The sequence below is a fragment of the Gossypium hirsutum genome, chromosome D04 (genome assembly GCF_007990345.1).
Source record: "Gossypium hirsutum isolate 1008001.06 chromosome D04, Gossypium_hirsutum_v2.1, whole genome shotgun sequence".
NCBI lineage: Eukaryota > Viridiplantae > Streptophyta > Magnoliopsida > Malvales > Malvaceae > Gossypium > Gossypium hirsutum.
This window is the reverse complement of record NC_053440.1, coordinates 2,654,540-2,666,158: the sequence shown is the minus strand read 5'-3', so window position 1 is coordinate 2,666,158 and position 11,619 is coordinate 2,654,540. Positions and strand designations below refer to the sequence as shown.

General features: G+C 33.8%; 1 protein-coding gene across 2 annotated transcripts; it reads left to right on the top strand.

Annotated features, from left to right (window-relative positions):
* Positions 1 to 595: 595 nt before the first annotated feature.
* On the top strand, positions 596 to 11,619 carry LOC107927603 (THO complex subunit 1). Of its 2 annotated transcripts, XM_016858714.2 has the most exons (21): positions 596 to 934; positions 1,044 to 1,127; positions 1,796 to 1,870; positions 2,888 to 2,981; positions 4,592 to 4,737; positions 4,906 to 4,977; positions 5,869 to 5,941; positions 6,023 to 6,088; positions 6,186 to 6,232; positions 7,137 to 7,208; positions 7,336 to 7,461; positions 7,539 to 7,604; positions 7,704 to 7,742; positions 7,824 to 7,940; positions 8,029 to 8,111; positions 8,387 to 8,453; positions 9,763 to 9,834; positions 10,012 to 10,062; positions 10,522 to 10,581; positions 10,668 to 10,817; positions 11,171 to 11,619. In XM_016858714.2, exons 1-21 carry the CDS (start codon positions 929 to 931, stop codon positions 11,438 to 11,440), a joined length of 1,836 nt encoding a protein of 611 aa, XP_016714203.2. In that variant the 5' UTR covers positions 596 to 928; the 3' UTR covers positions 11,441 to 11,619. The 2 variants fall into 2 exon arrangements, with proteins under 2 accessions (XP_016714203.2, XP_016714205.2); XM_016858716.2 differs by lacking the exons at positions 596 to 934; positions 1,044 to 1,127 and adding an exon at positions 1,980 to 2,027 and having other exon boundaries at positions 1,816 to 1,870.

The window sequence follows — 11,619 nt, the reverse complement described above, 5'->3', positions numbered from 1 at the left end:
TTTCCTCTTAAACAATCAAACAAAAAAAATTTATTTGATTCCTCTCTCTTTATTTCTCTTTCCTACCTTAATCTAATCATACAAAGAAAATATTATTTTTAATGTTTTTAAATTTTTTGATACATTATTTTTTTACTTCATTTAGTTTTGTTATAAAAAAATAAGGCAACCAAAAATAAGTAACTTGTATATAAAATTATAAAGTTTTGATTGTTATATTAAAATTTATATAAATATGAATTTCATATGATGAACTAATGATTAAGGGTGTTCATCGTCTTTGGCGTAGTTTAGGTTTGAGTTGTGCTAGTCATATTTGTTATTTACTTTTGCGAGTAGAATAAAAAAATTTTAGTTGAAACCCACTAATTATAATAGTGACTTAAATATGTAATGCAAATAATTACATCTAAATTTAATTATTAGGTCATTTTTAAGTCTACGGCAAATTTTAGACATAAAAGAATTTTAATGCAGGAAAAGAAAATAAAAAAGATTTTATTTAAAATTTAATTTTAAAAATATAAATGCTAATATAAAATATTTATTCAATTTATTAATTTAAAATAACAATATGGAATTACGAGAATAACCTAAATTCAGATTAAACGATTTCTTTAACCAAAAAAAAGAGAGAAGAGAAAAGGATTTCAATTTTCCATAGCCCCGTTACTCGTATACCTTAACAACATAACAACGTTTTCTATGCTAACAATCTCATTTACTCCAAGCCTAGTGGCCACCATAAAACTAAAATCCCCAGCACTCGACCGCCGTCGCCGTCTCCGCTACCCTTAATTCGGAGCTTATATTTTCACAGTCCACAACAGACGTAGTCTTCTACACTGTTTCCATTATAATATCTAATATATTCAAACATTTGATGTTCAGTTTTCCAGATTATTCTTGCTAGGCCTGAGTCTTCTTCATGATGGTAAGTGTAACCCTACTTTCTTTATTATTTTTTTAAAAATAATGTTTATATTTTTGGTGGTTTTTCTAATTTTGCAACTGAGATTTATGATTATTAATTAATTTTCCAGGAAGCATTCAGGAAAGCCATATTGCAGGCTGGCCCGCCGGAAACTTTTGCACTTAAGACGGTTCAAGAGGTTATAAAGCCTCAGGTATTTTTGAATTTTTGCACTGTTTATAATTCCTTTACTTAATGAACTTCTTTTTACTTTTGTTTTTGCCGTTGCCTTTGTATGAATCTTCCTTGCAATTCTTTGGTTTATGCATTGCTATTATTGGGCCTTTAGAGTAATCAATATCGATTTATGCCATATTTCTCATTCATATGTAATAATTTATGAAGTGTGGTGGCAGTGGAGGTAGAGATGGTAAAAGGCTTTGAAATTGGGTGTTAGAATCGTCTATTGAGAAACAGATTTTAAGCTATCAGTTAGGGGAAATAAAATTGGACATACGCATTGCGAGATTCTCGTGAGATACATCCCCACGGTTATATGCTTCACAGATTTTAACATCTATAAATTGTTATCATCTCTTGTCCGGAAAAATCAAGTTCAGTGTTAAGCTAATCTTCTGTGAACTTTACAAGTTTGGTGCCGATTTCCTTGTTATAAATGGTGCCTGTAAGTGAACCTCAGACTGAGTTCTGATGGCATGAGTTTAATGAATGTTGTGACTTAGGTACAGATAAATTACATATATTCTGATGATGTCATTCTTTTGTCTTCTTTTTCTTTTTTGGTTGGCATTGCTTAATTTCAGTATCTTGGTGATTGGGCATTTCTCGGTAATTTGCTTCTTTCTTATTATTTTTCAACAGAAACAAACAAAGTTAGCTCAAGATGAAAACCAATTATTGGAGAACATGCTTCGGACCTTGCTTCAGGAATTGGTGGTATGTAATCATATCTATTACTGCATTTATACAATTCTTTAGTCATTCTTTCTATATATACATATTCTTGGTCTTTAGCAAGTGTGCATTATGTAATCTTGTTTTACAGGCTATTCATTTTGGATATTTATCAGTCATTCTCTTTAACTTCTTCTAGGTTGAGTATTCTCTTTGTTAACTTCTTTTTCTTTCTTCTTTTTAATTTTTCTTATATGATATGAAAGAAAAATAAGCTGATGCAGTATAGCTTATTAAACAATTAAAACTCTAAAGGATGGATGGGGCTTTAGTTTCTTAATTATCTGTGACAATTCTAGATTATACTTTCCTGGTCCTCGATATTGGGCAACTCTTAGCAAGCTGTTCCTTAATCTTGTCTTTTGTCTTTCTTCCATGCTCAATCTTCCATTCAGTTTCTCTCTTATACCAATAATGTGAAAAATGCCTTACGAAGTATAATCTTTGCTAGAAACTTAAACTTAAACTTGCAACTATTCCATGGCATTGGAACTGTCATTCTTGGTTGTGTGCTATTGCTACCTGAGCATGAATTGTGTTACTTTTGAATATCTTGATTTGTAGTGGATATGCTGTCTTTTCAAGTGATACAAATATTTACTTACAACTAGAAAGCATGCATGTCTGTTTCTTTTCCGTTTGAATCCTAAGACATAAAATAATGGGTCACTATCTACCCTTTCTCCATCTTTAAAGTTCAAAAAGTGCATCAGGCTAGTCAAAGCTGGCATATTTCCTCTTAATAAATATTAAAAAGAGAGAGCTTTTCTTATAGATGATTTCATTTTAGTTAGGAAGGTGGGGAAAGAGTAATTTAAAATATTGAGAATCAACTGTAGTGGAAGTGGATATGAGTTTGGAAATAATATTTACTGAATTGAAGTGGGAGTTGACTTTGATGATAAGTTCCACTTTCAATATAGCAATTTTTGTCCCTGTAAATTAGCTTAAGTTTGTCTGTTCACTAACATGAACGTTCTTACTTTTTCTCATGTGCAGTCATCTGCAGTACAGTCTGGGGAGGAGATAATGCTGTATGGGAAGTCAATTGATGATGTGGATGAAATGCAGGGTGTAATTCCACGGCTTCTAGGTTTGTGAATATGCTTTCCAGATAAAGTTTTCATATCCGTTTTTTGTAGCCACTATAAATTCAGTATTGCAGTTTTCATTAAATTATTTTACCTTCACAAATCTCCATTAGTCTATGATTTAACATTAGAAACTTAAGTGAACCTTAGGGAAGTTGTGATTTCTACTAAACTGTTTAACAGAGTAAAATTTATATTTACTTTCAAGTTACTGACAAGTTCAAGCATAAGGCCATAGGCAGGAAGATAGCTTGTTTAATGCTTCGACGGTGCAATTTAACTCGTGTAGAAGAATTATGATAAACCTATGCATACAGATAAATAAAATGAAGGTTTAGACTCAAGGAAATTAGGTGTGAGGTCTATAAATTAATTAGATTGTGGACCAGGGTTTTAGGTTCTGAGATTTGACATTGAATCATTGGCTGGAGTTGGGAAGTTTGGTTAATTGACTTTTTTATATCACCTTTGCTGCATTACGGTGCTTCTAAGTTGGTAGGAGCTGGTCTCGTCAAATTTGAAGAGTTTAGGGTATAAAAGACGCAAAACAGAGGTTTCAGTGATAGAAGAGGAATATATTAAGTTTCGTGGGCGTGTTTCTATTTGTGGTTTATGAACACTAACTCAGACCTCAACTTAAATGAGTAATAGAAAATTATAGAAGAGCTAGAAGGAATAAAATAATGGATCAGACATCCTAAAGTTCTCTGAGATTCTAAATTGACTCAAATCCCGTTACAGATCATCTTTAATATATCAGAAATAGAAATAGAAAATAAGACCTAGCCCAATCAAAAGAAAGACCATATAAAGGTCTCGTTAGCTTAATTTGACTAAAGTAGGGAAGAATATGGGTCGTAAATCAGAATAATAGGCCTGCTTCATGGCAGAAAGTAACCAAAATCTCTTGCACTCGGAATTCAGATAAACCACAAAAATGGCAGGCTAACTGCTCAGTGACCTACAATGCAATACCTTCTCCTGAACCAAAAGGATATTTTTATTGTTTGACCTATGGACTTAGCTCTTGGTTTTGTGGAGGTGAAGGATTATGAGTCTATAACCTAGTTGCATATGCTCGACTATCAGCTATTTAAATTCCCTTCATTGCATTCTCTAACCAGTGGTAAGTCAAGCACCACATCAGACTAGCTTGTTAGTTTATGGTGGTGGAAACTGTGGCTGCACATCTACTTAAAGTCAGTTTACTTGATACCATCTCTTGAACCAGTGAGCTTTGCTTGGTTACTCCCTAATCGAACATGCATTTTTAAACATATACAGATATGCCCACATTCAACATTCACACCTGAGTCCGAGTGACATGTGTTCTGTCATTTTGGTTGTTGACTTGGTTGTTCATTTCCATGTTCTAGATTTTATTGAATAGTTTAGTATTGGGGAAAAAAGATACGTTCATAGATATACTTGTAACTCTAGTCCCTCTCCATCCCCCCATTTTTTTCTAACTTGTCAATTGTTTCAGTATGAACATTTCATCTACATGGGTAGTCAGACAGAAGCTTGCCTTTGAATTGATATGCTGACAATAATGTGATTGTTTGATTACGACTTTAATCAGATTCTCAGTTTACCTATTTCATTTGGTTAGATGTTGTGCTCTATCTTTGTGAGAAAGAACATGTTGAAGGTGGTATGATATTCCAACTTCTAGAGGACTTGACAGAAATGTCTACAATGAGAAATTGCAAAGACATTTTCCGTTATATAGAAAGTAAGCAGGACATCCTGGGGAAGGTGCGTTCTTAAAATCAATTCAGGTTTTTGGTGCTGTCTATAGGTGTAAATTAAAAATCGGGAAGTTCTCATTCCTTATTGGTTCACTACTCTCCCTATTAAGTGGTGTCCATGTCATGCCACAATCAATATTTATTCAAGAAAATTGATGCCTGCACTTTTTTACAGCAAGAGCTTTTTGCTCGTGGAAAACTTGTCATGTTGAGAACATGCAATCAACTTCTTCGTCGACTGTCCAAGGTATGTCTCAAGAATTTCTTTCTTCCTACATGCTCTCTTTTGACAAAGCAGTGTTTAGTAGTGAGAATAACTTCTCACCGGTGTTCTTATACATATATGTCATGCTCCTGACTTACTAGTGGTACACTTTCTACATTAGAATTTGGAGAACTTGTTCCTTATCCGTTTCTTTGAAGGAAAACAACAACCATTTTCAGATCCCGTTTTGAATTCCATTTAGCTACTATTTAGATTTTGTGGTATCAGGTAATATCTGCTTGCTGATTCCTTATGGCCAGATTTATTTAGTTTCCATTACCTAATAAACTAAAAACGTCATCATGCATGAAGTCCCCATCTATTATGGCATATGCATGACCTGTATGAACATCCAACTCAGCCAGAGGCAGTATTTATGTTGGTTCCAGTAATCTTGTTGGTCTCTCTCTGGCATTATATTGTCTTGAAAGCGACTTTTCTCCCTCTGTAGCCTTTTGTTTTTCTGTTCAAGTGTATAAGTACACGGTTTAAAAAAGAACCTGCTTGATACCTTCTGTTTATCTTGTTGTACTTTTTGTCTATCTCTGATATCAAGAAAATATTGATCTCTTTGTTTCAATATATCTGAGAATTCTAGAATCATGCAGAAGCAATCCGTCTAAGCAGTCAGGATATGATGATGAATTTCATTTTATATAGATTTATAAGTTTAATTTGAAAATTTATTGTGATTGGTTGTTACATTAATTATGTCACATATTATTTTTTCTCTAATCATGAAAATAAGTTTGTAATGGTAATTATTGTTGTAAAATGGCAGTTCTTATGCAGCATTTACTTTGTTCTGGGTACATCAATCCTGAAATATGCTGTTTATCTGTTTCTCTAATTCACTGTAACTCGACTTTATAGGCAAATGATGTGGTATTTTGTGGGCGAATCCTAATGTTTCTGGCTCATTTCTTTCCCTTATCTGAACGTTCAGGTAGTTGTTTTATTCAGCTTCATTCTACTTTTCAATTGTTATTTCTGCTGCTTACTTTGTGCTTTCAAATAATGCTTGCAGCTGTGAATATAAAGGGAGTTTTTAACACATCAAATGAGACAAAATATGAGAAAGACCCACCTGAAGGTGCTTTTAACTCTGGGTTTGCATTTTGCTTGCAAATTTTTTGTATGTTTTGCCCGTCAATGTCAGCTTAAACTTTAATTTATATGTTTTTATTCAGGCATTTCTGTTGATTTCAACTTCTATAGAACCTTCTGGAGTTTACAGGTTAGTTGTGCCACTTTGAACTTTTGGATGTGGATCTTAGCTTTTCTGAGTCTCTTAGAATCTTTATTGTTCAAAATAGGCCTAAGATTAGCTTTTTGCTGATATAAATAAACTTCAGAGCTGCTGGTGTAGGTTATGTAGTCATTAGGTAGTATAAACTGTCTGTTATAGGTCAAACTCCATTATTTTTAACACAGGGAGGAGATATAGTTCACTTTCTGTGCATTGTAACAGGGACGGATCTACGTAGGGTCTTGTGGGGGTAATTGTCCCACTGAACTTTTAAATATTGAAAATTCAAAATTTTAGTAAAATACTAAATTTGTCCCACAGTTAAGGTTTCTGATGGAAATAACTTTTTTGATCCCACAACAGTGAGTTTAATGAAAAGGACCGTTTTACCCCTACAAAATTGAGAATTTTAATGGAAATGACAGTATTTCCCTTACAAAATTTTAAAAATAGTTTTCCCAATTAAAATTTTGAGCATATAAGTTTTTCTCAAGTGAAGCATAACTTATTTTAGCCTTCCATTATTGTCTAAGAAATGTGAAAAAAATTATTATAAAAAGTAACTAAACATTTAGATAACTTTTCCCCATTGACCTGAAATCCTGCATGGTAAACTGATAACTTGTGTGGGAACTTCAATTGCTTTATGCCAAATATATGGGTTTAGATTCCCTTGAGTTTCTGTTTTAGGAATTAATACTAGTTCTAAAATGGTATCCCACGATGGTTCTGTTTCTTAGCTGTTTTAGAAGATCCAGTCCTTGTTCTTCCCAGCAAGGTTTCTACTGTTGCACCAAAGAACAAAGTTGCATCCTGGATAAATAAACATTTATAAAGATTTCATCATTCTTAATCTGATTATCTTATTGAACTTAGCTTTCTGCTTTTTCAGGAATACTTTTGCAACCCTGCTTCCCTTTCAAACGCTCCTTTAAAGTGGCAGAAATTTACAGCTAGTTTAATGGTATGCCTTTTATAAGCTCTGAATGAGGGTTATTTTTTATTTTATTCTTCGTGGATATCAATTTCACTTTGTTGCTCAGTTGCTCAGTTGTAAATTTTGTTCAGCCACTGGGTATTGATTCGTGCAGGTTGTGTTGAATACATTTGATGCACAGCCTTTGAGTGAGGAAGAGGGAGCTGAGAACAATTTGGAGGAAGAGGCAACCACTTTCAACATCAAATATCTTACAAGCAGTAAATTGATGGGCTTAGAGGTGAGAAGCATTCAGACGATAAGATAATTTATTTATGGCAAACATACTTATTTAATCTGTTGCCCTTTTGAAACCAGTTAAAAGATCCAAGTTTCAGGCGCCACATTCTTTTGCAGTGCCTCATACTATTTGATTATCTTAAGGTAATAATTTCTATGTTTGGAATAATTCATGTATTGAATAAGTTTTTTTTTTCTTCCATCCATTATAGTAGTTGATAAATTATTTGTCTTTTCTGCTAGGCCCCAGGAAAGAATGATAAAGATTCATCTGAAAGCATGGTTAGTAATTTCTTTATTTTTTATGTTGTGTTCTAGGCAATTTGCTAATGCCCCTCTACTTTTTCTTAAACTTAATTCCAGAAAGAAGAAATTAATTCTTGTGAAGATCGAGTGAAGAAACTACTCGAAGTGACTCCTCCGAAGGGGAAAGATTTTCTTCATAGTATTGAGCATATATTGGATCGTGAAAAGAATTGGGTAAGCTTGAGTTCTTTTATTTTTCTAGATCATATCTTTGGAATTGTTAGGGCAGTCACTTATGTTTCCCGAGTCTTTTTGCTCTTAGGTCTGGTGGAAACGCGATGGCTGTCAACCATTTGAAAAGCAACCAATAGAGAAAAAAACAGTTCATGATGGAACTAAGAAACGGTATGCTGAATGCAAGTTAATCTTCATGTTTATCATAAATTTCCTCAAACTTTGAGGTGTATGTAGATGAGTATTCATGCCAGGAGGGTGCAAAGAAAAACATAGTTCTTGCTCAAAACTTTTTTGTGTTTCTATTATCCAATTAGCCCCCCACGTTTGGTGATACTCTTGTTCTGGTTAATTAATTTTGTTTACATAATTTAAATATTTGTCATGCTTGTGGCCTCTGTCCATGTATTCTTATAAAAGATATATCTTCTCCAATCTTGTTACAGTCGGCCAAGGTGGAGATTGGGGAATAAGGAACTCTCTCAGTTGTGGAAGTGGGCAGATCAGAATCCGGTGTGTACTTACCAACTCAATGTTTTATAATTTTTCTACACAATAAGAGTCAAACAAACTGTTACTCCCCCCCCCCTCCCTTTTTTAGTGAAACAATATTAACCATATACTAGACAATCTTATTGGTAATGTAGTTCAGATCCATCGCTGACTTCTATGTTGCTACAAATCTTATTTTCCTTCAAATACCCATATTTGACATATATCCCATGAACAAGGGAATTGAGATTTGGTCTTTCAAATATATGTAAAATCATAAGAAAATTTTAGTGCATCCATGTTGGGTACATACCCATAAATGTAACACTTACCCATGGGTCAGAGTAACATATGTGTGGAATTTTATGTTTTGGGTGCTTCTTTGCTTATCCTCCAAATAGTCAAGTCATAAATTTTCATGGCTTTAATTCTTTCGTTTTCTTTTATTACAAGTATTTGTATTAGTTACTGCTACTATACTACAATCGTGAGGGGGCTTTTGTTAAGAAACTGAAAAGCTTTCCTCAGTTAGTTCTTGAAAAGTTTAAAAGCTATAAGATTATTTTTTTATCAACTTGTGATTTTGATTAATAAAAATAGTTGAAATGCGTGGGAATGATGTCATGGCGATTTATGGTAGTGATCCTATAGTTGTAGTTTAGAAGTATGAGACATGAAAGAGTTGTTCTGTTAATATCTAGAGTCATCTTTATGATTTATATTTTCTTTATTTCAATTTGAAAGGAACAAAACATGTTCCTCATGATATAATTACCTATTGGCAAGGATCATTCATGACATATTGGACTCTTTAAGCTGCCATGTCAATTCTATAAACTTTCTGACCTGTGGTCAGTGGCATAAAAAATTTAGAGGTTTGATCACCAGAAGCCACAAGGGTAGAAGAGGTCCAGTCATGGATTTACTCTTAATAACATCTGTCATAGGTTCTTTGGAGATTTATAGGCCAAATTATCCGTTAGACCTTGTCCTGTGATTTTTGTTTTCTCTCCTGTTGGTTTTTGTTCCTGTTGCTACATAACAGTTCTCAATACAATTACTGCAACTTTCGAGTTTTAAATGGCATTGGCATTGACTATTTCATTGCACTAGCCCCAATTCCAAGTATTTAATAAGACTTTGTATCATATATTCTTCAAATAGTTTAAAGTCCAGGGCTAGATCTGTATGATTGGAGTCAAAAGAGCATTGATGTCACTTTTCCCTTGTATTTCTGTGATGTTTAGTTGTTAACTACTAATTATTTCTTGCCGCGGTGCATTAGTTTTATGTACTTCTAAATCTGCAAAATCTATTTTGGCATGTCCAGAATGCTTTGACAGACTCTCAACGTGTTCGAACTCCTACAATCTCAGATTACTGGAAACCCTTGGCTGAAGATGTAAGTACCCTTATCTGGTTCCTTAAAGTTGATACTGATAATTTGTTTCAACTTTCTTTTAGTTCTTTCATGTTAGGAGATTTTACACGTCTTTCAACTTTTCTGTGATGCTGTTGTTTTATTTTCAGCACATAAGCTTTTAGAAAAGTAATAGTAATCTCTTCCTTGGAATTACAGATGGATGATTCTGCAGGAATAGAAGCTGAATATCACCACAAAAATAACAGGGTGAATTTTGCTTCTCCAGACTTTTTAATTCTCATTCAGACCCATACCTATACCCTTACCCATATATAGACTTGTAATATAGATGCATGGTGTGCGTTTGGATTGATTATTATTAAGGACATTGAAGTTCACATGATATGCTTAAGAAACTTAACCTTTGACATTTTTAGGTAAACTGTCCAGTATGTCATAGTAATTGGATTGAATCAATATATTAAGTTATTCACTAGATGCATAAATGCACTCATCCTTCATGCATATGGTTTTACCATTGGTATCAACAAACCTGCCAAGATTTTCTTTTTTCTTTAAATAAAACCTCCTAAGATTTCCAAATGTTTATGCATTTAGACATCAAAATGAGATCAAACTATCATAACCAATGTAACCATAAGATGTTATATTGATCACTTTTCCATATATATTTATTCATGGAAGTTTACAATTTTTTTGATGCAGGTTTATTGCTGGAAGGGCCTTCGTTTTTCTGCTAGGCAAGACTTAGAAGGGTTCTCAAAAGTAAGTTATGTTGCATATGAAGAGTTCTTACATATAATTAGGTTAAATCACTGATCCTATTAAAATTTTTGTGGTGGTTATTACAGTTTACTGAACATGGTATTGAAGGAGTTGTTCCATTGGAACTTCTCCCCCCTGAAGTGCGATCAAAGTTCCAAGGTAAACCTAGTGACAGGTCGAAACGTGCCAAAAAGGAGGAGATGAGGAGTACTTCACATCAGGTTGAGGAAAGTCAGGTATCTCTTTGGGAACTTTATCTTTCCATGTATTCATCATCTCTGAAAACAGAAGTGTTTGACCACTCAGGACTTCTAAACTGCTTAATCCAGATGGTTGGAACATAAAAGATGCCTTTCAATCTTATTTTCTTTCTTTTCCTCATGTTCATTGTGATGATTTATGCGGAATTTTTCTATTATATATCTGCTTGGGGCTGGTATTTCATAAATACATGATTCATAGAGGGTTAACTATAGGCTTATCATACAGTGTCACAGAAGTGAGCCAAAAGGATGAATATTTTCATACGCTGTGCAAGTCTTTTTTTTTTTTTGTTTTAAATCTTTTCCCTTATTTTGCTGTCATCTAGATTGCAACACCGGCAAGTGAGATTGAGGGAGAAGGAATCAGAGCTGATGCAGAGGCCTCTGTAGCAGTGATGGATACAGATGTCTCAACTGCAACAGGAAATAATTCCCAAGGGGGCACCCCAACCCCAGAACCAGATGAACATCAAAAGCAAAGCCCTGATACAGATGTTGGACAAGAAGCTGGGCAATTAGAAGCAGATGCTGAAGTGGAGACTGGGATGATAGACGGTGAGACAGATCCAGAAGCCGAATCTGATCATGTAGGATGAGATTCAACCTTCAAGGTATGAAGAAATAGTTTCTGCTTTCTAGTTGTTCATTAAGGGTTCTTAACACTAGATACTGGGGAAAAAAAAGGAGAGTTGAGTGTTTGACTGAACTTAATCCAATTTTGAACTATAAGTTCTGTAGTTATTATTCTCAACCTCAATTGAATAACTTCCTTATA